This window comes from Sphaeramia orbicularis, chromosome 14, assembly GCF_902148855.1.
Source record: "Sphaeramia orbicularis chromosome 14, fSphaOr1.1, whole genome shotgun sequence".
NCBI lineage: Eukaryota > Metazoa > Chordata > Actinopteri > Kurtiformes > Apogonidae > Sphaeramia > Sphaeramia orbicularis.
In genome coordinates, this window is record NC_043970.1 from 31,909,241 (window position 1) to 31,936,240 (window position 27,000).

Here is a 27,000-nt window from a genome sequence, read left to right on the forward strand (position 1 = left end):
TCACACAGTTTCTTGATAATATCGAGGATGAACAGGCCTGTTCTCTTCAGTCAAAAAATACTTTGTCTTCGTGCTGAGTCAAAGGCTTGTCTGTACCTGGGGGGTATTGGAAATCTGCACAAAGACCAGCTTTTATAATTTGCAGGTCAGGGATGAGAGGCTTGCTAGACTGTTTTACAGAGAGAGAAAGAGAGAGACAGAAACACAGAGAGAGCAGCCATCTGTGTGCTCTGCTGCACTGGATGCAGTCTCCATGGCAACATGGTGCTCCCGCAGCAAAATCCTGCAAAGAGAGTTTGTCCCCACCCCCATGCGCATGCATACAGGCACTCCACACACACTTGCAAGGAGGACAAAGCTTTATTGCATCATGATAGGGTATCTATGGGAAGAAGTTGAAGCTAATCTCCCTAAATGCTCTTTTATTTTCTCACATCATCTTTGTGCGAGCCTTAGTCTCTTTTTTTTACGCCATCCATCAGCCTTTTACTGCATCTCCCTTTAAGACTGAGCTCCACATTCAAAACCATCACTTATTAGAGTTCCACTAAGATTGAGTCATCATTTAGCCCTTATAACCTATGTTGCACCTATACTTTTCTATGTGTGTGAAGAAGAAAAGCTGCTTTTTTTGGTCTTTTTTTTAATGAACACAGACTGCTTGATTGTATGAACATATGAAGCATAGCTAATATCGCAATTAATAGTTAGGGCTTTTCTCGTCCTCATTATGTATGCAACCAGAAAACAAGGGAAAGGAAAGGTAAGGGAGAGTGAGGACAGGAATTAGAAAAAAAAAAAAAAAAATCTGTCTCTTTGTTGCCATCTCCCCACCACTCTGCTCATCTCTTACCCTATTGGATACTTCAACCCCCTCCCATTTTGAGATCAGCCAGTGAGCTTGTACAATCTCTGTGTGTCTCTTGCCTCCGAAGAGCCTCTCTCCCTCTCTTTCCCCTCAGTCGCTTCACCTCCTGCAAACACACACATGCATGCGTTTAAGCCTAGATCACGATCACACACACTAACACACACGCCCTGCTCCTGCCCGCCATCCTAGACTCTGTGTGTGAGGTGCCTCTCCATTCTGCTTTAGCAATGTCAGGTTTTGTGGATGGATATCACTCCCTCTGGAGGAGAGCACGCTGAAACTTCCTTGTACCTCTCTTTCATCTGTCAAGAACCTGGAGTGAGTAAATCTATGCCTTGACACTTGCTCTTTCATGTTATATTTCATATGTCAGCTCTGTTTTACCCTCCACTGACTCCATTCCATACCTATATTTGGTGGAATGCTCTCCTCTCCATCCTTGTCTCCTGTTCTCCACCCTCCTCCTGACAGACATGAACACTATATGTTGCCTCTATGCAAAATATTGCTACAGGCCGTTAAGTGGCATGTGACAGCTCTGTAGTACTGTGTAAAATAAACTGAAAAACTCCCCACTGTCAGCTGTTTGTGTGTGTGAGAGACACCTGCTAATGTGAAGCAGAATTGACTGTTTGATTATAGATGAGTGCAGAGATGGGATGCAGTTATCTGTGCTGGATAGGCTGTATTTTGATATTCTGATGGGACTGCAGGTTGGGGGGCACTCAGAATAATAAGATGTTGCTGGTTGCAGCACTTTGATTTAGGCAGAAATTGGAGGGTGATTTAGTTTCAAATATGATATTCATACATGGAAATCACTTAGTTTTTGTCAGAAAGCACCATGTCCCAACTTATGTCAAGGTAACTTTTTTTCTCTGCTGTGTAGAGATGTGTTTCTCTGCTACCACAGTCAAGTGTTGGGTTTGTGATACTGATTACTTTGCCTCTTTGCTAAAATCAATTGTAGAATATATACATTAAAAAAATGCATCTTTCTTGTTGTCTTGTTCCTGAAGAGTTTACAGTTTAGCAGGAAATAAAGTGATGCACCAGTGGAGTGCATCCATACATACATGGATTCTGCCTTTTTGTAGATTTTTTGTCTTTATCTGGTCAACTATAGAAGAGCTGAGATATCAATCAAACAAGTACATTTCTTTAAAGGTTGAAATAGTGATCCAGGGGCACCTCTGGTCTCTGTGGGGGAAGTGAAGGCTGGAATGTCCAGCTGGCATGGGAGGAATGTCACTAGAGCTGCATGGGAGGGGTGAAAGTCAGGAGAGGAGTGATGTAAACTAAACTATGAAAAAAAAACACTAAATGATTAACTAAACAGTCGCTAAAAGAATGACCACTGGATTTTCTGCTTGATTTATGCCCTAACTGTCACTCCAACATCTCTGTTCGATGTTAATGTGTCAATACTGTCATAGTTGCAGAGGAAGGGTCACTTGGTGCACATGCTGAATTCAGTATCCACCAATAGACGAGGGTCTCCAAAAATACCCCAACACATCAATCAAAAGAGAGAACGTCAAGCCAGTTTGACGCTTTTGAGCAGTTTTTCACTGTCACTTAGGTCAGTAACCTGTGTGTTCAGTGTCTGTGTGTGAAAAGCGTCCATTTCCCTTCATTCTCTGTTCAGACTTGATCAGATCTGAGGTGATTGTGTTGCCACAGCAACAGAATTCATGCTTCAAGCTGAACGTTCAGGCAAAAGAGTTTACAGTATGGTTTTATGCCTCTTTAATACAGACAGGCCAGTCAGAGTGGGTATATGAAAAACTTTAACCTGTTCTGACACGTTATGAAACCATTACTGTACGGATGTATTAATAATAATGACGCCCAAGACTTTGTGAAGTCTGAAAGTCAGAGTAGTTCCTCTGAGCTTTATTTGGGAATTCTGTAAGAGGATGGTGAGGTTAATCATTCTTACCCTTTCCTGCAAAGGCTGGGATGGTTTTGTGTTTTATTTTACTCCATACCAAATTTTCTGTCTCTAATTCAAACTCTGCTGGATTTAACATCAGGTTTTATCTGCTTTTATAGCACAGAGATTTCTAAAAGTGTATACAGTACCTGTCTGTATCACGTTGGTCTGGACTAGAGTATCAACCAAAATATTCTATTAAATTTTCTATAGAACTGAACATCTGTCTAATTTTCAAATACTCCAGTGCATTTCATCTTTTGCATTTAGCTGGTCCAGTACTTTGACCAAATATCACATTCCCATAAGCCTCAACTGTAGTTTCTATGCTGTATTCTGTGCTATTTAGCAAGTGATAGTATTTTTCCTGCTAAACTGATAATACACTGTTGCCCATAAAGTTGGAATAATTTTGTTTTCAGAAACATTCCTCTTTATACACACCACCTTTGACCAGGTGCAATGATTCATACTGACTCCCAGTTACATTTTATTTATAAAAAATAAATCACTTTTTCCAAATTGTTTCATGACAAGATAAAAATATTTTACTCCCACTTCATGAATGTGATAAAGCTTATGCATTAATGTGTGCAACACTTATGGTTTGTCTTATAGTTATGAGTGTTATCTATACCACAGTATAGTCAGCCATATTCAGTTTGTTTTCTCAAGGGAGAGCCATGTGTTTAAAGCTTAGAGAGTGAGCTGACAGTCATGTCACGCTGAGTATATTTAGACGGATCCTTTTGGGGGGATCAGTAATAGCTCTGACCATATTGTGCATTTCTGAGGTTTTTGTCTGACATCATCAACTTACCAAGCATGTATGCAAAATTCTAGTTTATCTAGTTATGTTTTATTTTCATTTCTGTTAAAATATCGTTGCAAACTGTTTTTTACAGATACAAATTAGATTAGCTACATTGATAAATTGCACTGAAAAGCTATTTCTTAACAGCTGCATGCACATTACTTATAGCATACTTCTTAATGTGAGCGTAAAAAGAGTTTATATAAGAATAATATGATAATACAGTGATATAATACACACATTATACAGCTCACTATGAGTCTCATGGTGATCTAATCATGGGAACATATTAAACATACTGTGCAAATCTGTGGGAACAGCTCCTCCTCTGCATGCATACGTGTGAAACATAGATTAGATACATATTGATTTGCCACAGACATTATGCACCTTTTGATGTTCATGTGTTAACATTCCTTTTAGTCATTTTTACACAAGCAGAAGTCATATGTCACTTTCCCACTATTTGATGCTATAATGCATGGCACGCAGGCCTGTCTAGAATGGCAGTTAATGCTTGAATATGTATAACCATGAGAAAATAACCATGAAATGTTTCTTTGTGTACCACAAAAATAAATTATGTACCCAGCTTAAGGCCAAGACACCAGAGAAGACAGTATGTGATGACAATGGCAGTAAAACAAGCAGTATGTTGAGACGCTGTCACTCGATCCAGTAGTGTTTTTATTATTTTGACACTCGCTTTTGACATATTTATGACTGGATATATTACATGTGGTAACAGGAAAGAGCAGAGGAAATGCACAAACTGACACTAATTTCAGTTGTTAAAAAAAACTTGTAAAGCTAATTTATTTCTTGTTAGACTGTAGCATTTTATGGAAACATTATGAAATCAAATTAAACTTTAAAACCACATGTAATCAGCTTTTATTAAAACACTGTTAATACAAGTCAAACCAGTAATTCTTTATTTGCAGTACAGATTTGGTATTTAAAGGCTTATGATTTAATTTTCTGTACTGGATCATCCTGATGTTCTGTCTTCATATTTTCCACACTGCAAAAATCTAAATCTTACCAAGTATATTTTTCTCATTTCTGGTCAAAATATCTCATCACACTTAAAATAAGACATAATCACCTAAAGAGTAACTTTTCAGTGAGATGTAAGAACTTATTTTTAGACAATAGATCTTGAAAATCTTATTTCAAGAAATCTTACCAAGATAATTTTCACTTGTTTCATTGGCAGATTTTTGTTTGTTTGTTTGTTTAATTCAACAATTTTTTTTTTTGCTCAATTCAAGCAAAAAAAATCTGCCAATGGAACAAGTGAAAATTATCTCAGTAAGATTTCTTGAAATAAGATTTTCAAGATCTATTGTTAAAAAATAAGTTCTTATATCTCACTTACAAGTTACTCTATAGGTGATTATGTCTTATTTTAAGTGTGATGAGATATTTTGACTAGAAATGAGAAAAATACACTCGGTAAGATTTAGATTTTAGATTTTTTTACCTGTATATCATGTATGATTCCATGTGCTGCTGTATTCTGTGAGCTGTGTGTTCATATGTTGATATAGGCCGTTCCTGTGACACATTCCTACCCAGCTTAGCTCTGATCAGACCACTTGATAATTTTAGCTGCTCTTATGTCAGTCAGGGCCGCTGTGGACAGTGAAGAGAAGGTACCATTCTTCGACGTTTGTCATGCCCATGTCATCATCCTTGCCTGAGGATTTTATGTGCGTGCTGTTACACTTTAGTCAGTGAAGAGGCTTCCTGGTTTTCTCCTCCACCATTAACAATAATCTGGTGTTGGTGCAAACAAACTGCATTGACTATGATTAGGTGCAAAAGTATAGAAGAAATACAACATAGAAAAAGCCTAATATTCTGTTATTTGGGGTTTTTTTTTTGTCTTGTGTTGATTTCATTAAACTATAACAGGCCTCACTTATTTTGTCCACCTCTTTTTGTAGTCAGTTTAGGCCACACACTCAATTCACGATCAGAGGTTGACAGACATGCAAATCATAGACTAAATCCTCTGACCTATCAGCATGACGAACAAATGATGGCAAATTTAATCCCCTTAAGTAAATGAATTTCCTCCCTGTTTCAATCTGAGCTGTAATGCACATTTTTGATTCCTTAACAGTGTTCTCCATGCCTGGTAAAAAAGAGAACGCAGGCAAGCAGACGTTCACATCAGTTATTCTGCCACTTACAACCAGAGACAGCAAAGACAGAGAGATAGTATACGATAGGGTAAAAGCAAAAACTTCAGGCTGTATTACATAATGAATGTATTTTATCTCTGACATCCTCCATTCTGTTTGATTTTTGATGTGTGTGTGTGTTTTTGGGAAATGAAGGCCAGTTGAGCATAATGCCTGCAGCTAAATACTTGTATTTCTGTCATAAGTGGTGTAGTTATTTCTTTTTCTGCATGTTTCTCTTTAACTTATAACATCCAGATGATCAAAAACATCTGAAATAACCCACGTATAGGAGGAAATAATCCATATCACAATGATTCAGAGGGTCAAATTCACCTCCTTCTACCTGCAAACGCCATTATTGTGTGGCTCTTTTTTATACAGTGTGACATGGAAATAGCTGTTTATGTTAATATATGTTTAGCTCAGGGCATCTATTCCCTCAGTTATTTAAAGAAACAAATTATTTCAGGATCAGCTCCCCTACCCTGTGGCACATGCTCCTCTTTCACTGAAATAATTCCCTCTGCTGGGAGAGGGAGAGAGAGTCAAGTAGAGGATGTGCATCATGCAATATTCCCTTTGAATGTGTTTAACTTCAAAATACGCATCTATATGCTTGAAAATATGGATCCTGCTACATGTTTACTCATTTAATTCATACTGTTCTAATGCCCATGCAAATTGTGATTATGTTGATGATGATGATAATGATGATGATGATGATAAAATTTTTTATTCAGTCATCACATAATAGTACAACCAGTGTCAACAACAACACTTCAAACATTACCAACATTACCAACAGGTTAATGACTGAAAAGGTACAGGCAGAAGCAAAATGCTTATATTAATGCCTGTCCTACATAACAAATTCAGCTACCCAGTATCCAATATAGGAAAAAAAACCAAACCACCCCCCCCCAAAAAAAAAAACAAAAAAAAAAACAATGCATCCAAGCAAACAAACAAGCAAAACATGAAAAGGTGAAAATAAACCAGAGAAATAGAAAACTTAACCACCAAATTAATGGTAATTTAATGTAGAGTCAAAAATAAATTATTTACCTATTACTTATTAGAGCTTAACAATTGTATCCTTCAAAAACTGCCTCACGTACCATTTTTTTAAAATATCAAAAATGGGCTACACATTCTTAAATCCATGCTGGCCTCATTCCATAGTTTAACTCCAACAACAGATATACATCTTCTTTTAGTCTCTTTTCTAGCTTTTTGTACAACAAATTTACAAACATCTCGAAAATCATATTTAGACTCGTGCTGAGAAGAACCTTTGTACACAGACGGGGAGTAACTTTAATTTGGCTTTATACATTATTTGCATTATTTTATAGTAAACCAAATCATCAAATTTCATGATATGGGATTTCCTAAACAATTCATTATATGTTCATAGTAACCGGCCTTATTAATAATACATATTGCTTGTTTTTGTAGGAGGACTTTAGTATTTACAGTTGTTTTATATGTCGAGCCCCACACTCCCACACAATATGACATATAAGGGAGTATAAGTGAACAGTAAATTATATGTGATTGAGTATATTTCTGGACTTATACAAGATTGCCACTGATTTTGCAATCTTTCCTTTTATATATCTAATATGTGGTTTCCATGTTAATTTGTGATCAATAACAACCCCTAAAAATTTTGTATCAAACACTCTTTCAATTTCAGCATCACATATTTTTAATGTAATGTCCCAATCAATTTCTTTTCAATTCCCAAAAGACACTTTTTTTTTTTTTTTTTTAATGTTAAGTGACAATCTGTTGACATCAAACCAAGTTTTAAGAATTTCTAAATCCCTTTCAACCGTGGACAAAAGTTCCTTTAGATTTTTCCCAGAACAGTGCATATTTGTATCATCCACAAAAATAATAAATTTTAATAATTCATGTTCTGTGTAGGAAACAAGCAAAGTACAATGAATGATAATTATGTCAAGTGAGATTATTTGATAACTATAATTTGCTGTAAATCAAAGACGAAAGGCACGACGTTTCTGTTCTTTCTAACTGGGTCTGATGTCATGATGAGGTACTGATAATATGACTCTGTATCATGCACTGAGATATGAAGGAGGAGGCTGTATCTCTATCTGAGCTGCTCTTGTATCTTTTTCTCAAGGTTCAGTGGAGTCGAGCTGCTGTTCTGATGTCTTCCTTGAAGTTATTCATGCCATTTCTTCATGAAACTATTTTTGCAGTAGAGTGAATAGGATGAAATAATGGTTTTAGTGCCATGGCTTTAACAGAAAGATTTTTACTTGTGGTTTATTTAGATGGGTATTATGTCTAAATATGTTTTCATGTCCTCAGAACTAGAACAATTTTTGTGGTGTCTTCTCAATGGATTTTTCTCAATATTTAACATTCTTAAAGGGGTCATATTTTGCCAAACCCACTTTTGTTGTTTCATATATTTTTATTTTGAAGCTTTATCATAGTACAGGTTTGAAATCCCCAGATTATGCTTCATTTTTAATATCAACACAACACAACAAATGCACATTCAGAAATAAAGAGCATAGAGTGAGAAAAGAGGAAGGAAAGAAGAAGGAAGAAAAAAACAAAAAACAAAACAAAACAAAAAAGACAAAACAAACAAACAAACAACTAAAAAAAACAAACAAACATACAATTTAACATCTCATCTCAGATTTCAGGTGCCTTGTCATAAGGAACCTCTCAGACATGATCGTGATTAACCATTGAAGGGGTCTTATTTTGCTAAACCCACTTTCATTAGTCTTTGTTGTATTTATTTGTGTATTTGGACCCTAATAGTTAAAAAAGTTTGAATCTGAACCCTCCAGGTGCTACAAAACTATCTTCATATTCATTTTGGCAAAAATCAAGTGGATTATTTTCTACAACCCGTTTTAATTCCTGCTTAATTTGCTACGTCTGTAACTAGTTACATCATGACATTTGCACATAAAAGGTCAAGACTTCCGACAAACATTTCTCTGAGTACGACATAATTGTTTGTAGCAGCAGCGGTTGTAGTCCATACTGAAAATATGTCCAAACTTCGAGCAGATTACCTAAAATGTTCAGTTGTTTGTTGTATTGTGTTGTATTGTAACGCTCAAAACAACCTTTCTGGTGTCATTATTCAGAAATAGGGTTGAAGATGGACCTGTGGAGTTGAATTAATGAAGAATTCAGACCCAAGCATAGCATTTATAGTTTATGTAGACCACAGGGAAACGTTTTAAAATGCATAGTTCCATTTAAAAAAGCAAAATATCAGTCTTTTAAGTAATTTATCACCGTTTATTATAATATAACCAGCTGTATTTGGCATTTTTCGATGAAAATTTGGTATTTTTCCTTTATTTGATTCACTGATCATACAGATGTTCACAAAACCTCAGAGTAAATTCAAAGGTTATTATGTCACGTACTTATTCAGTATGGTATATCATTAGCTGAACGTAAAAACCAGCATCTACAACTGTTGTCATTGTCAAACTACATTGGTGAATCAGCAGAAGATGACATTATTTCCATGTTCACTATGGAGTCTTTAAGCATCCAACTGATGTCTGATTTTCCTGAAAAGCAGAGAAACTGCATTTTACCTGAATTATTTAAATGTATTGATAGGATTAATGCTTGTTAAACATTTTAGATCAGCAGTTGTTTTTGGTCACCTGTGGGCTGTTCAGATCTTTTAGGGTTAGGATTTGATTTTCTTTGACTCATGTAAAAGTGTATTTTACTGTAAATATGCAACTGTCTCTACACTTGAAATGAACTTAAATGCATACCTCTCATAGACCTCCCATAGTACTTCTTCATCCTTTCTATCTGTTTTACATGGATCTAAAGGCATAATATGTTTGTGTAATGTGGAGCTCAGTCAGCTAACACTTTACCCTCACACACCTGCCTTCCCTGAGGCCAGCTGTGGTGAAAAGACAGCTGTTAGGCTGCCACAGCTTTGAAAGGAGGTGTCAGTATTTTCTTTTCAACCTATCAGTCAGTTGCTGATTTGTGGACCGGTGTGTTTACTATCAGCTGCCAACAAGAAGACTCTTCTCTTAAAATGGCGTGTAAATAGTAAGTGCATGCAAAGGTGGGTTTAACTGTGTTAGTGTGGTGTAGAACTCTGTTAGTGGAATGAATTTAAGATGTGCACTGCAAGTTTCTAAGGACATTTTCATTAATTTGCGGCATTTTAATTCTTCTGGAGTCTTCCTCTACTGGTCATCTGAGGCTCCCTGTTCTTTTTTTTTTTGCAGTGTGTGTGTGTGCAGCTCAGAGCACGTGCCTGCCAGTGGTGTGAAGGGGATGAGAACTGATAGCTCTATATATAGAAATATATGTATGTGGCGGCTTAAGACTGGACTGCGCGGAAGAATTGCTCGGCATACAGATCTTGCTGAATCCATAATGGGTTACTTGCTCAACCCATCGTGTATATTGTTGGTATATGTTTGGTTGAAGAGACGTTTAGATTTAAATTCTCAGTATGTTATGTGTATTTTTTGCATGCGTACTGCGTAATAGTTGGAGAGGAAATGGGTGGTGTGCCATAGTATGACTCAGACTGAAACAGCTGACTGTGTGTGCTCTTGTGTGTTTAGTGTTCATAGATGTGGTGGAGGTTCCAGGGGTCGTCACACTTGACAGCTTCATAGAAGTCCTGGGACTATTTTCTGTTACACATGAACCGATTTCTTCTTTATACATTACTCTATTTGTTCATGATAGAACAACTTCAATTTTCTTAAATCTCTTTGCTTCATCATCAGCTTCTTTGGCTCATTCTTCCTCTTCACATTTTCCTTCAATCATCCTCTGAATCTTAGCTTTTCCCCCTCCTTGACCATTTCTTTGTATCATACTAATCATGGTTTTCCACAGTATGGCAGGCAGAAACAGGAGAGTACTTCATCCTGTCAGGCGAGAACATAAAACACAAGATCAAGCAAAAGCTAACAAGGCATCAGGTGTGTAGCACTGACTGTCAGCGCATTATTGCAAGCAAGCGCAGCAGCAACCTTAACCCTTGCTACCCACCTACTGTCACAAAAGCGTTCATGTCATGTTATTTTCTACATCTACAGATGACAGAATTGGAAACCTAACTCCAAGGTTGTTTAGAAAACCTGACAAATGTGATGTGAGCCTGACGTGGGTTGTATTGCATGTACAGAATAATTATTTGCTGCTGCTGTGCCTGAATTGCATGTTGATTTTCTGGTTGGATTTCCTGCGTAACGTCACCATCATTAAAGTTGTTGGTTCTTACCAAGCCTGGGGCAGAACGGTTACTTTGGTTTGCTAATGTTGCTCAAAGCAGAGTTAACCAAACAGGCTGCAGTTGATTTGCAATTACAACTTGAAGATTTTTTTATTTTTTTTTAAATCCCAGTCATATATTTGTTACAAAAAAGTATATATGTACCTGAGAAGAGAATGATCTGTGTTTACCTGCTGTCTTGCAGGTCTGACAGCAGCAAAAAAAACAAAAAAAAAAACAAAAAAACCTGCTATTTGTTAGAAGTAGCTGAACATGGAGTGGCCTGATAATAGAGTGATTAAGTGTGCAGACCTTGACTCACAATCTCTGATTCGACTCCTGGTCTGGGTGACCTTTGTTGCATCTCATTCCAGTCTTTGCCCTTGTTTCTTTTTACCTCCTCTCTGCTGCCTTCGTATGCATATATTACACAAAGCAAGCACCACAGAGTGGTTTTCATTCAGCAATTTATTAGGGAAATATCAATGAATATTTTCTATCCTCATGTGTGTTCAGTGTGTTTATGCAGTAAAAAGGATTTTCAAGAAAGTAAAAAAGCCTTGTTTCTAGAGAATTGTTCTTATTTTTTGCCTAAAAAGAAAAATACCCATGACAAGCAGTTTTTGCACTTTTTTTTTTTTTAATCAGATTTTAAGGAAATAGGAATATAACTCAATGCAAGCTAAACTATCTTATTGAAAAAAAGTTACATGAGTAACAAACTATAACAATGGCTTGCATGAAATTCCAGGACTGTTTCAATAAAATGGTAAAAATAAGAATGCTTCCAGTGCTTTGATTCATGTCCCTTTTTTTAGTATGCTAAAAAAAAAAAAAAAAAAAAAAAAAACTTTCCTTTTCTAAGCAATGTTTGCTAATTATTTTTCTTAGAGTTGAGATATGAATTGAGATGTAAAGTCCCCTGAAGATAAGAAGTATTCAGTTTAAAGAAAATATGTCCTGTTGTAAGCTTTTTTTAACTACTTGAAAATCTTAAGCTGTAAGCATTATCAGGAAAACAGAATACTCTTTTTTAAGGAAAAAAATTCTAAAAAAAAATTCCAAAAAATTTTGATTTTTTTTTTATAGTTTCAAGTCAAGTGGTAGGATTTATATGCTGGTTTTTAATCCTAGCATGCAAATTTGCTTATCGCATTGGCAGATTTCTTTGCTCAAAATAAGAGCATCTGAGAATATTTGGTTTATTTCTAGTTGGGCTGTTTTTGTAGTGTATGCCTTGTGCTATTTATCAAAAATTATCACCTTCAAATTGCTTTTTCCTCCTGTAATTATCTTTTAAAAGATGTCCATGATGTGCACTGCTTTCAGGGAGACTCTGAGTCATTGAAAGTGCTCCTCGTTCCTTTTCACCTCCTTTAATAACTGCAGAAGTATGGTCTGATAAAACTGTTGCCTCAGCAGATACCAAAGCTTGTAAACCAATAATGCTGTTGTATGCTAATTGCAGACCTGACAAGACTCTTCTTCAATAGGCTTGCTGTGCAACGACGTAGAATATATTATCTTATTCATGTCACACACCTTTTCTCTAATTACTTGTTGTCCAGCATGGAGTTGTATTTTGATAATTATCTAGAGAATGTTGCAGTTAAGTTTCTAAAAAGACAATTTTGTAAATGTTTCAGCTCAAACAAGTATTTAAGTTATCTGAGTCACAGTGTTCCGTATGAGTGAGTCATCAATAAATTCTCTGCACACTAATGATATGTTATTCCCTCTGTGGTGTTTTCATCCTCTTATCATGCGCTTCCTGCTACACCCACCACAGCAGTCTGGTCTGTGAGTTTAGGGTGATGGGATTTTGGAAAGGTGTGTGTGTGTGTGTGTGTGTGTGTGTGTGTGTGTGTGTGTGTGTAGGTGTGTGTGTGTGTGTGTGTGTGTGTGGGTGAGGAAGAGGGGGAGGACTGGGTGACTGGACTCAATCCGCTCAGATTATCTGCAGAGCGGTGTTTTTGTCAGAGTATCATCACCTCCTGCTCTGGATTAAACTCTGACCACTTCATTAGGACAGGAGGGTCACAGGATTGGACGCAAAAAAAAAACATATCATAAAACTAATTTTTTTTTTGACTCATAAAGACCCAGTGTGACTTTAGTGGCCATTCCCAAGTGAATTTTTCTCTATATTTAACCTTTCTTAAGTGATTTATCATCATTAATTGTAATATTATCCTCTGTATTTTGAATTTTTGCAGTGAAAATCATGTATTTTCCAATATTTAATTTACTGATCAAGTGGATGTTCATAAAACCTCATATTAAAGTTGATGGTTATTATATCAAAAACAGAGAAAACTGAAGAAAAAGTTACTTTTTCTGTGAAATATATCATTTACTAAACATAAACCCAGTATCTCCATCCACTATTTATCCAACTCCATGGGTTTTACTGGTGAATCAATGTAATAGAAGATGACTATGTTTCCATGGTAACTACAGAGTTCCCAAGTGCATTTTTCTTTATATTTAACCTTTTTTTAAGTGATTTATCACATTCATGGTAATATTATCCTCTGTATTCAGTTTCTTTTCAGTGAAAATCATGTATTTTCTGAATATTTAATATACTGATCATGTAAATTAAAGCTCAGAGTAAATTCAACGGTTATTATATCAGAAACAGAGAAAACTGAAGAATATGTATATCATTAACTAAGCATAAACCACATGTGTCCATCCACTGTCATTTATCCAATTCCATGAGTTTTACTGGTGAATCAATGTTGCAGAAGATGATAGTGTTTCCATGTTCACTATGGAGCCTCTGAACATAAAAATGGGTCATATCTGATGACCATGAAAAGATGACAAACTGCATTTTACACCAATTATTTACATGGATTGATAGGATTAATGGATCAACAGGGATTAAACATTTTAAATCAGTAGATACTTTTGGTCGACAGTGGATGTTTGGGTCTTTCTGGGTTAAATTGAAATGGGTCTTTTTTAAATTCCCTGAATCTGTGTAATATGTAACTATAATCCTTGAAGGAGAGGCAAATACATTTTTTTAGGGTGACACCAAGAACTGTGCTGTGTTGTGTTTGGCTGCATTGCACCGGTGCGTGTGCATGCGTGTTCTGAGCCGACTAACTCCTTAGGTATTTTTTTTTATAAGTGTAACATTAGGTCAGATGATCTAAAAGCTTTACTGATCTAGTTATGAGGAAGAGGCTGCATTCAAGAACCAAAAAAACCTGTTGTGGAGCTTCAGCTGCACAGTCAAGCTGGATTGCATTTAATGTTTTTGCACTTTAAGACTGTAGGCGCATTATGACTTTGGATTCAAACTTTTTGTCTTTTCAGTTGTACTTGGTTGTTTCTTCTTCTTCTTCTTCTTCTTCTTCTTCTTCTTCTTCTTCTTCTTCTTCTTCTTCTTCTTCTTCTTCTTCTTCTTGTCCATTTCAATCTCACCATCTCACTGCCTCTGGCCAGCCTGAATTGTTGGCTTATGACGCAATCCCTTTCCCCCCACTAGGTTTACTTTCCAGACCAATCAGAGTGATGCAGTAGGAGGGTATCCAGTCAGCTCATGCTTGTGAACAGCACGGGTAGTAGGAGGGACTTTCAATTTCCCAGTCCCACCCTCTGTTGTCATTCCTGCTCAGTCTTTAAGTATATTTTGTGTGGTGTGTGGAAAAGGGAAAAGCGACAGAAGCAAAAGGGGAAAAGGAAGAGTGGTCAGCAGGGCCACAGGGAAAGGGCGTACACGAGTGAGTCAGGGCGTGTGCTGAATCTGAATCTTCAATGTTATACTGACTTTGCATACAGCTGCCATGACGCTTTCTAGACTGATCCTCTCACCTCTGCTGACAGTAGGTTGTCTCTCTGTAAACTATTTCTGCACGTTTGTGTGTGACTTTACAGTTTCAGTAGAGTATGGGTTGGTTTGTCTGAACTGTCAGCGCACATTCATTGGTGCTTTATAGTTTGACAGTGAACAAAGCATAAAAAGGCTGATACTTAAAGCTTCTACAGACACTGTACTAATGCATTTGTCCCTTTCCCCACCCTCCTGTTTCATTTAGATTCCTGCTTTGCCTTTTCATAGAATCCATTGAATGTTCATGTGTGTTTTGAGAGATACACTGAGGATCACATTATGCACTAAAGCCACACTAAAGCTTTTTCATGTTGAAAGAGACAATGAGAACTGTTACTTTTGTATTCTCTAACACTGACAGTGAATAGATGCATTGTGTTTATAGTCCATGGGTGTTATTTGTCACACAGCGCATTTCAGAGCACACACAAACACACACAATGAGTTACACATGCAAACACTGTAATCCTGAGAGTTTTGTGCATTAGTCAGGCTAAGGTCACTTGCAACATTACTGCTGTTATTACTCTGTGTATAATGGCTGGTGGAATTATAACACATCTCATTTTGACGGTATTAGTTGACAGCTCAGTGCACATGTTTTCCTCAGATCCATTTTGAAGCTTTCTGCAGGCTTGTATGGGCTTGAGTTAGTCCCACTTTGCCCTAACCCTGCAGAACCCTAATTTTGAGTCTGCATGACTTTACACAAGCCTGTCAGTCAGCTGGTTGTAGTTACTTCTGAGCAGACTATTGAGAAGTCTAATAAGAGGGCATGAGAGAAATGTTATTTAAGTTCCACCTCTGACATGTGTGCGTATAACTATGAACGTGTCAAACAAGTATTTTCCCTCGTGTGTGCAAGGTTGTCACATGTGCCTGTGGTTTGGCAGTGCATGCATTTTGTTTCCATCAGTTTTATATTCAACACAAGAGCTCTGACATGTTAAAAATGAGGTTTGGTTGAGTTTTTGCATGCTCAGCACCTGACACCCAACAGATAGTTTTACCATTGGAACAACTTCATTTCTTTCCACCCCTGTGTTTCTCAAAAGAATTCCCAACTGGGATTTACTGGCTTTTTCTGGGTAGTTCAGATATGACTCAAATTGCAAACACCAGTAAACAAATGCAGTCCTAAGACCTCTGATCTTATTTTAGACTCGGCATCACTGCCTGCCCACTAATACATCAGTCTAAATTTAACCAGACATTATTACACAGCGATGATATTAGTATCAGCGTGTCCAAGTACACAGATGAATGACATAGGAGTGTGAGAACTGTACTGAAGCATATGGTACATCCTACGGCTGATCCGCCTCTGATTCTACTTTCAAAAAACATTCCCACTTCTTTACATCAGAATTCTATCGGGAACTGGATATTTTTGAAGTGTCAGTTTTTAAAGTGTGGAAAGCTATGTAGATTTAATCAAAACATAAGCTACTTATCACTTCATAATAACATTCTGCTCATCCCTAACCAGAGTGTGAACATGATATGTCTATCAGATGGTTGACAGCTTAAGAATTGACCTTTACCCTCTCTTGTGTCATTGGATCCTCATTTCAATGCTAGAAACATACTGCCAACCCTGATCATAATGTATGTGTTGTGCAAAGGGCAGCGACTGACAATAGCACAAGAACAGCGGTGGGGCGTAGGGGATTGTGTGCTGTATTACATCCAGCAGTGACAGATGTGCAGATGGGGGTGAGAGCGCAGGGGGAAGGGGGATGATGATTATCTATGTGTTGTGGTGCATGTCATTGAGTGCGCCAGTGTTTCTGTTCATAACTTTACTGTCATCCTAAGGCCAGACGTGTGTGTTTAAGGCACCCTGCTACGTGATCATTTCAGTGCTTGTATGGGTACATAAGTGCATGTCTGTGTCTGAAACATGAATAATAAATGTGCTGACCTACTGAGAAAATGCAGCCCGAGTAGATTGCTGGTGCCAGTTAGTAACACAAAGATAAAAATGGCACATCCTGAGTGAGTTTTTAAAGCCTGAATTCACTACATTCCGAACGTTTCCATTTTGTCACTAATTCTTACCCATCAGTGAGCACAGGCTGCAGTTGTTTATTTAGTATACCAGTGAAACCATTATGATATATCTGTTAACAGTTTGCGCCGATGAATCTGAAAGTGGGCCACGGCGATACAGTACAGCTTTGTGTTGCTAGGCAGAAAATGTTCATATCTTCCAGCTGTATACGAGATAAGATTACGTAAGGCGCAACGACCCTCTGTTCCGGTCACCTCACTGTGATGCATCTCTGAATCTGAGAAATGGTGTAGGGTTTTCTGAACTATTTTAGTCCACTGTTGAGTATGCATTACTATTTCATATAGTGTGGCAGTGAAATGTTTTTGTTATAGACCTACCCAGTGTCTGTGTATCTCCACATAGACAGAACATTTAATTGAAATAAAATATATGCATATCCATCATCCTACTGCTAAACTGATAATAGGTTTGTAAATTATTATAAGTTGATTACAGCTAGGTTAGTATCTTCTATACTGATATGATGCAACCACAAGAATTTTATTGATGTATTTTAAACATTATGTATTTGAAATCAGATGGAATAAATACTACTATGAGTACAGAGAACTTATTGGAGGTTGGTAGATACAAGTGACTGATGACCAGGGACAGATGATGATGATGATGATGAAATTCTTTATTCAGTCATCACATAATAATACAACCAGTGTCAACAACAACACTACAAACATTACAAACATTACCAACAGGCTAATGACTGAAAAGGCCCAGGCAGAAGCTGAATGCGTATATTAATGCGTGTCCTACATAACAAATTCAGCTACCCAGCATTCAGTATAGGAAAAAGAAAAAAAAAACAAAACAACAATGCATACAACCAAACAAGCAAGCAAAACATAAAAAGGTGAAAATAAACCAGAAAAATTGAAAACTTAACCCACCAAATTAATGATAATTTAATGTAGAATCAAAAATAAATTATTTACCTATTACTTATTAGAGCTTAACAATTGTATCCTTCAAAAATTGCCTTACGTACCATTTTTTTAAATATCAAAAATGGGCCACACATTCTTAAATCCATGCTGGCCTCATTCCATAGGAAAACTTCAATAGTTTTAATGCATTACTGTGTGTTTGACATGAAGTCTTCTGTTTATCTGCAGATTATATGCATCATTCAATCATAAAGCCTTTTTTTTGTCTTCAGCTATAACTGTTTTAATCAGAAGGCCATTCCTACCTACATCTGCTGTTGTCTCTGTACTCAGGAAGAATATGCACAAAAATTTCACACAGTTCTTATTCAGTTGGTATGATTTGGTATTAACCCAGAAAAAATGCTGCAACAATGAGCATGTTTTTCTACTATTTGAGGAATTATAGAGCTTTATCAACTTCAGTTCCTGGTACCAGCTGTGAGCGGGATGCTGAGTATTAGCTGCCCTGAAAACTTACCAGAAACGCTGAGTGTAAGTGTGAAAGTTTTAACGTTAAGGAATATTCAATAACGCATCTATTTGCTGTCTACAGGTTATCTGCTGTCGTTGTCCGTGGCTCTGAATGTCCTCTGCCATGGCAAAGCGGGAGGCTGGGAGCACCAGCCCAGTAGTGCGTCAGATAGACAAGCAGTTTCTGGTCTGCAGCATCTGTCTGGATCATTACCGCAACCCCAAGGTCCTGCCCTGTCTGCACACCTTCTGTGAAAGGTAACTAACAGTTGTTCTCTTGGTTTCAACGAAAACTGGCAAATTTCCTAATCACTTATGCTTCCCTTAAGCTAGACCTGACACATATTATCTGCTGTTTCTCTACACACCATCTGCTACTGGATGTGTAGGTTTTTTTTGTTTGTTTTGTTTTTTTTACATATGATCTTGATTTTTGCTATAGTAATTTCCCTGTGAGAACTTCCAGCCTCTTTCATCCTATTACTGAAGGATTCCTGTCATATTTACATGTCTCTTAATAGATGAACCTCATCATTTCCAAATCCCTAACCACAATGAAACAGCTCAGAGCACTTCTCCTCTTGGACTCCACAGGGATAAGTGCATTCCTCAGCATCAGGGACCGTCGACGACTGCAGTCTGAGAATAGGCTCATTGTTAAGAAACACAATTACAATCCCTGGATCCACAGTTCCTCAGAAAGATGACACCCCCTCAGGCGATACTTACTGGGGCCTTTTGGTGTCGAGCCAGTCAAAAGAGGCCTTTGGAAAAGTTGTTGTGGGTCAGGCTGGTGGGATGGAGATTGAAGAGAGTTTGTTGTTAGCTGTGGAAAATAACCAACATTGTATTTCAAACCGGTTTACTTCCAAACTTGTGATCAAACAAATATTTATGGAATAGTCCTGAATGGCTACATAGAGAATTGGATAAATCCTTTTTCCATGCAGCGAGGGGCATTTACCCACCGGAGGGCAAGTTTAATCCCCGGTTTTACTGAATGGCATGTGATCTGGAGCTCTGCTGAGGTGAACAGATTTTTGTCTGGAGCTATACATAATGTTGCCAGACAGATGTTGTTTGGGTAGGGTGATGTTGAAGTTTTAGGCAGGACCACTTTAGCTTAGTGTTGTATATCTGTTGCTACCCTTTCTGCTTATCCGTCTATATACATTTTAATTTATCAAAACATGCAGTGTTTTAATTAAATGCTCAATATTCAAAGCCAAAGATCATGAGTTTGCCTTAGGTTATGCTACTGTTTTCAGCAATGTCAAAGGAAATGACATCTTGTCACAACAGGATCATGTGGCAACTTGTACTTAAAAGTCACGCTCATAATGAATGAAGAAATTTACTTAACAGGGATGGGATGACATTGACTGCCAGGAAAGAACAGAACACCTTTCAGTTTTGACATGTTGGAGAAAACAAGCAAGTTGGCATTATGCTGGCCATTTATGAGCATATGTGACATTAACAAAGAAGTATTCAGATCAAAAAACATCCTTTACTTAATCACTCATTGTTCATGATGAGCAAACCATCAGGATACTGTGCAGACAAAGTGATAGTAATTAGAATCTTTATTTATATAGTACATTTCTTAACCCTTAAAGACCCAAACATTCAGCAGTGACCAAAATCATTTAGTTATATAAATTGATTAATAGCTGTTGATCCACTAATCCTACTAATACATGTAAATAATTAATGTAAAATACAGTTTGTCATCTTTTCATGGTCATCAGATATGACCCATTTGGACATTCAGAGGCTCCGTAGTGAACGTGGAAACACCGTCATCTTCTACAACATGGATTCACCAGTAAAACCCACGGAGTTGGATCAATGACAGTGGATACAGAAGCTTGTTTTATATTCAGTTAATGATATATTTTACTGAAAAAGTCACTTTTTCTTCAGTCTTCTCTGTTTTTGATATAATCACCCTCAACGTTAATCTGAGCTTTTATGAATATCTACATTATCATTGAATTAAATATAGGAAAAGACATGATTTTCACTGAAAAGACACAAAATACAAAGGATAATATTATACTAAATGGTGATAAATGGTGAAGTCAAATATAGAGAAAAAAAACTGTTTTGGAAGTGCCACTAAAGTAGCTTTATGGGTTAACTGGGTTAAAAGGTGCTTCCAGAGGTAGAATAACAAAACAGTACAATGTAGATAGAATAAAATTAAAAAGCCCTGAAACCACATAATGCACTGAAAACAGTAAATTTAAAGTCATTAAAACAGCATAATCCAAATACAGAATAATAAAATGAGTACTACCAAGGCAGGTATAATGAAACTTAATTTTTTCTCCCACAAAATTTCACAATTGTTTACAGTAGGCCGGGGGGGGGGGGGGGGGGGGGTGTCAGATAAACACTTGTGTTGCATCATAAATTGAACACAATGATGTTAGTATGCAACCCAAGTATCTGCCAGACAACCTTGAGTACAACCACACAGATGTATCCTTCAGTCTGACCTTAACTTTCTTACTGCATTAACTGCGCATTTAGTGATCAGAGACATTTAAGTCGAAAATCACACATCATATCCTGGATGGCAGTCTGTGGGCTGGGGGCCAGGAGAGCTGTGTAATCTGCATACTGCAGCTGAAATTTGCGCTGACTGTGGTTTCAGGTTTTGGCTTGAAGGTGTCTAATGTTAAATAGATTGTGTTGAACCTGTGCAGCATCCTCAGCCTTCAGGGGCTGTTGAGGCAGAAGAAGCCAAAACCTATTTACACTTTTGGATTCCGACAGCTTTACTGGTCCCAAGAAGGCAGTTCATTTGCAGCTCACCTAGTCCCTGCACACTACTTAAAAAACACTCGAGCAAGATGGTGACGAGTAGGTAAAAGGCGACACTTCAACATACATGGATCATTATTAGTATATACAAAATGTGGTTAAATATAAACAGCATCATGGCTTCCCACTGTGATGTCTTTTCTGTGCATCTCTTTTATTCATCTGTGTGCTAATGCTTGTTTTCCTACAGTGACAGTGTGCGTTGTGTGTTTCTCCTGGGGCTGGGGGGTTGTGTGTATTGACTCAGATTCTCACTTATCCCCTATTAGTTGTGACAGGAGCACTGTTCAGGAAGTGTCTCTCAATTACAGTGATAAGGTGATTTCTCTCTCCCGTGTCTTCCTCTCCTTCTCAGTCTGCTGCTTTAATAAATGGACTGTGACTAAATATTACATAACTGTGCAGAACGGCTGCTCAGGTAAGTCCACTTCTCTGAATCTGAGTCTTCTTTTCTTTGTTTTCTCCTTTCCTCTAGTTGCCTCCAGAACTACATTCCCCCAGAGTCCCTGACGCTCTCGTGTCCAGTTTGCCGTCAGACGTCGATTCTGCCAGAAAAAGGAGTTTGTGCTCTACAGAACAACTTTTTCATCACTAATCTCATGGAGGTCTGAGAATAATCCTTTTTTTTTTTTTTTATATCCACGTAGATTGCAATGCTTGAGCCAAACAGGATGTACAAGTGCGTCACAGAGAACAAAGGACAAAAACTCAGATGAAACCAATTATAAAGTAAACAACAAAAGAAAGGATTTTAGGAAGAAGTGAAACTAATACCCAGAAAATAGGACTGTATGGGTGTGTTTCTGTGCTGCAGTTTTTATTTGAGAAGAAGTTTGAGTGTTAAACAGACAAAGGACATTTTTGTAGAATGAGGTCATTTTAAACCGTCTTAACTGCTTCACTGAGGATTATTTTAGGAAATAGACCGAGGATAGAGTTACCCTTTGTTTTTAATTAGTTCTAAATGGAATGACATCTGGCATGTATAGTAGTAGAGGTGAATAAGGAAATGAATGTGAGGAATGCTCTAAAACAAAATTATTATTATTATTATTATTAGTAGTAGTAGTAGTAGTAGTAGTAGTAGTAGTAGTAGTAGTAGTAGTAGTAGTAGTAGTAGTATTGTTATAACCCAGTGTTTTTCAACCTTAGGGTCGCCTGGAATTTCTAGTAATTGATTAAAAAAAACAACAACCTACTAATGAAAAATATATGGTGAGTTGATAGAGATAATCACAATCCATAAAAGACAAACTGTGAAGCTGAAACTGAAGCACTGTGGTACTGTTTATCTTTCAAATGTTCACTGTGGTCGGTTTCAGATGCTGCAGCTCTTTCATAATTCATAGTTTGAGTTATTGTTTGTTCAGTATTAATTGTCAGCCTTGTAAATCCAAGATGGACTGACTGTACATATCCAGAGCAAGGAAAATAAAATTCTCACTTTGTGCAGTAAACTACACCTGGCTTTTCTGCCTCCGTCCATAATAATATACATTATATAGACTAAATGTTGTCTAAAGTTAATGTTTATTTGCAACATAGTATAGCAAACTGTTACATGATCAAAAACAAATTCATTTTAGCAAAAAAAAAAAAAAAAGTCTCTGTTTTGAATGTCTGGGGTCGCCAGAAATTTGTGTCGTTAAAATGGGGTCACGAGTCAAAAAAGGTTGGAAACCACTGTTATAACCTTTATTTAACCAGGAAAAAAAAGCTCATTGACATTAAAAATCTCTTTTTCAAGAGTGTCCGGGCCAAGACAGCAGCAGCAGAAGTTACACAAAATGGAAATCACAGCCGTACATCCACACTAATATACATAAACACAATGAAAGTCAGTACTAAAAACAAACTTCAAACTAATAAGAACATACATATAAAACATCACCATTATTTTAAGAGGTGCTAAAATTATAACAACAATGTTTCTTGTTGTTCCCATTCATTTCCAATGTTCCAATGCTCCCATTTATTTAAAATGACATTGAATGTATTAAAAAAAAACAGTTCCTACAGTTTAATGTCCTTCTGTAGGTTGTTCCAGGCAGTGGGAGCAGAACATTTAAAAGCTTTCTTTCCCAGTTCTGTTCTGACTTTTGGAACCCGTAAAGATAACAGATCCTCAAAGAAAGAATGTGTGTGTTAAGTTAGGTGTATAATTTGTCTTCACAGAGCTTTATGGACTCTGTAATCTATCACATGCGGTGTAAAATCCAGTACAGATGCTGAGGATTGTCATGTTTTGATGCAGGTCCTCCAGAGGGAACCAGAGTGCTCAAGGCCAGAAGCTTGCAGTGTGTTGGAGTCGGTTAGTGCAGCAGCTGCAGGGAAACCTCTGTGCTGCCCAAACCATGAGGGAAAGGTGGAAAACCCTCTTTTATTAAACTTTTATCTACTATGATTAATTTATAACATCCACTCAGTCATTACTCCAACCTTTTTAGCTAAATTATTACACAAAGGAGCCTATTGAAAGTGACTGTTAATATTACTCAGCAGATGAAATGAGCTTTTTGTGTGTTTGTCTCCTCCTGCAGGTGATGGAGTTCTATTGCGAGTCGTGTGAAACAGCCATGTGTTTAGAATGTACAGAAGGTGAACACAGGGAGCATGTGACTGTTCCTCTGCGGGATGTGGTAGAACAACACAAAGCTGCGCTGAAGACACAGCTGGATGCCATCCACAGCAGGTGGGGGCTCGATAGCTTGATAAAACTATTTTCTTCACATCAGGTGCTGGGAGGCTTTAACAGTTGGCCCAGATTTGACATGTGCCTATTTTGGGGCTGGCAAAGATCACCTTTGCTGTAATATCTGGTGTTTGGAATAGTTTCACAAACCTATTTTCACTAAAGAATTATATATATTACGACTTTACAGCTAGTTCTTGTTGCTTTTTTTCACATTTTGTCATATCACAGGCTCCCACAGCTGACAGCAGCCATCGATCTGGTGACTGAGATCTCTCGTCAGTTAAATGAAAGAAAGAATGAGGCTGTAACAGAGATTTCTAATACATTTGAGGAGCTGGAGCGAGCATTACACCAACGCAAGACGGCCCTTATAACAGACCTGGAGAACATCTGTAGTGCCAAGCAAAAGGTCAGTGCATTTGACACACACATGCACACACATCTGTTTTATATTGTTGTAAAGTGTCCTTCAGTGTCTTGAAAGGGACTTATAAATAAAATGTATTTTTATTATTATTATTATTATTATTATTATTATTATTATTATTATTATTATTATTATTATTATTATTATTATCATTATTTACATCAGGGGTGTCAAACTCATTTTAGTTCAGGGGCCACATCCAGCCTAATATGATATAAAGTGGGCCGGACCAGTAAAGTAATATAAACAATAGGATAAGAACTTTTGAGTGAAAAAAGTAAAGTCCGTAAAATAAAAAATACACTTAGATATGCTTAAATGTCATACAATACACGCAAAAATACACTTAATTATGCTCAAAATTCCTACAATACAAAAAAATACACTTAAAATTCCGTAATTAAAATGTTTACATCTATGAATTGTACTTGAACATAACATGAACAAATATGAACAACCTGAAAATTGTTTAGTAAAATAAGTACATTGTCAACAATATTATGCCTTAGTTTATCATTTATACATGTGAATCACAACTTAGAGATCACACCAAACATTAAATAACAGGGAGAATAATATTATTAAAATTCCACATACTTCTCTTAAGACATTTCAGATATTCACTTTTTTTTTGTAAAAGACTAGTCTGTAAATGTGAACATTTTTGTGTAATTTTACATTTTTTACACTAAAACAAAGAGACAAATTTGCAGTTTTCATTATTTATAGTTTATTATGATATTATTTTACTGGTCTGATCCACTTTAGAATTAATTGACCTAAAATTATTTTAACATCCTTGATTGTTAATATTTTCAGTGTAATTCTTGTATTTCACAAATTCATCCCAGAGGCCGGACTGAACCCTTTGGTGGCCCGGATTTGGCCCCCGGGCCGCATGTTTGACACCCCTGATTTACATTATTGTCAGAACGAGGAAAGGCAAGGCAAATTTACACTGAACAAAAACATAAATGCACGACTTTTGTTTTTGCTCCCATTTTTCATGAGCTGAACGCAAAGATCTAAAACTCTTTCTATGTACACAAAAGGCCTATTTCTCTCAAATATTGTTCATAAATTTGTCTAAATCTGTGTTAGTGAGCACTTCTCCTTTGTCCTTTGCTGAGATAATCCATCCACCTCACAGGTGTGGCATATCAAGATGCTGATTAGACAGCAGGATTATTGCACAGGTGTGACTTAGGCTGGCCACAATAAAAGGCCACTCTAAAATGTGCACTTTTACTGTATTGGGTGGTCCAGGGGGGTCAGAAAACCAGTCAGTATTTGGTGTGACCACCATTTTCCTCGCACAGTCTTCTTCATGAATTCTCTGAAACACCTTTGGAGATGGCTTATGGCAGAGAAATGAACATTCAATTCACAGGCAAAAGCTCTGGTGGAGATTCCTGAAGTCAGCATGCCAATTGCATATTCCCTCAAAACTTGTGACATCTGTGGTATTGTGCTGTGTGATAAAACTGCACATTTTAGAGTGGCTTTTTATTGTGGCCAGCCTAAGGCACACCTGTGCAAAAATCATGCTGTCTAATCAGCATCTTGATATGCCACACCTGTGAGGTGGATGGATTATCTCAGCAAAGAAGAAGTGTTCACTAACACAAATTTAGACAGATTTGTGAACAATATTTGAGAGAAATAAACCTTGTGTGTACACAGAAAAAGTTTTAGATCTTTGAGTTCAGCTCATGAAAAATGGGAGCAAAAACAAAAGTGCATTTATATTTTTGTTCAGTATATTTGTATAGCACAAGTCATACACGGGGCAATTCACAATGCTTTACAAAAATGGAAAAGAGACAAGTTAAAAACACACAATTAAAATATAATCAATAAAACATAAAAAATAATCAATTAAAACACTGCAAAAATCAAAATCTTACCAAGTGTATTTTTTTCATTTCTTGTCAAAATATCTCATCACACTTAAAATAAGACATTATCACCTAAAGAGCACCTTTTCAGTGAGATATAAGAATTTATTTTTAGACAATAGATCTTGAAAATCTTATTTCAAGAAATCTTACCAAGATAATTTTCACTTTTTCCATTAGTAGATTTTTTTTTTTTTTTTTTGCTTAATTCAAGATTCAGTGTGTGATGACAATGGCAGTAAAACAAACATGTTGAGACACTGTCACTTGATCCACTAATGTCTTTATTATTTTGACACTCGCTTTTGACATATTTATGACTGGATATATTACATGTGGTAACAGGAAAGAGCAGAGGAAATGCACAAACTGACACTAATTTTGGTGATTAAAAAACATGTAAAACTAATTTATTTCTAGTTAGATTGTAGCATTTTATGGAAACATTAAGTCAAATGAAACTTTAAAACCACATGTAATCAGCTTGTATTAAAACACTGTTAATACAAGTCAAACCAGTACTTCTTTATGTGTATCTAAAAGAGAAGGAGTACAGATTTGGTATTTAACCCTTTCATGCATAGTGGTCACTACAGTGGACAGCTGTTCTCTTGTATATTCACGGATTTTGTTGTCTTAGTTCCATATCAGCGAACACAGTGGACACTTAGACTGCAAAAATCTAAATCTTACCAACTGTATTTGTCTCATTTCTAGTCTAAATATCTCTTCACAC

At 36.8% G+C, this 27,000-nt stretch overlaps 1 protein-coding gene across 4 annotated transcripts in view; it reads left to right on the forward strand.

The window, feature by feature from the left end:
• Positions 1–948: 948 nt before the first annotated feature.
• trim3b (tripartite motif containing 3b) overlaps positions 949–27,000 on the forward strand; it is a 41,972-nt gene continuing 15,920 nt past the window's right edge. For 2 of the 4 annotated variants that reach the window (XM_030153774.1, XM_030153777.1), the window contains exons 1-6: positions 949–1,189; positions 18,495–18,670; positions 21,720–21,849; positions 23,499–23,609; positions 23,785–23,936; positions 24,168–24,348. In XM_030153774.1, the coding sequence (XP_030009634.1) occupies positions 18,525–18,670; positions 21,720–21,849; positions 23,499–23,609; positions 23,785–23,936; positions 24,168–24,348 (720 nt within the window). In that variant the 5' untranslated portion in view covers positions 949–1,189; positions 18,495–18,524. Of the gene's footprint in view, positions 1,190–14,777; positions 14,934–18,494; positions 18,671–21,719; positions 21,850–23,498; positions 23,610–23,784; positions 23,937–24,167; positions 24,349–27,000 lie in introns of those variants that run through there. The other 2 variants (XM_030153776.1, XM_030153775.1) reach the window with 2 other exon arrangements.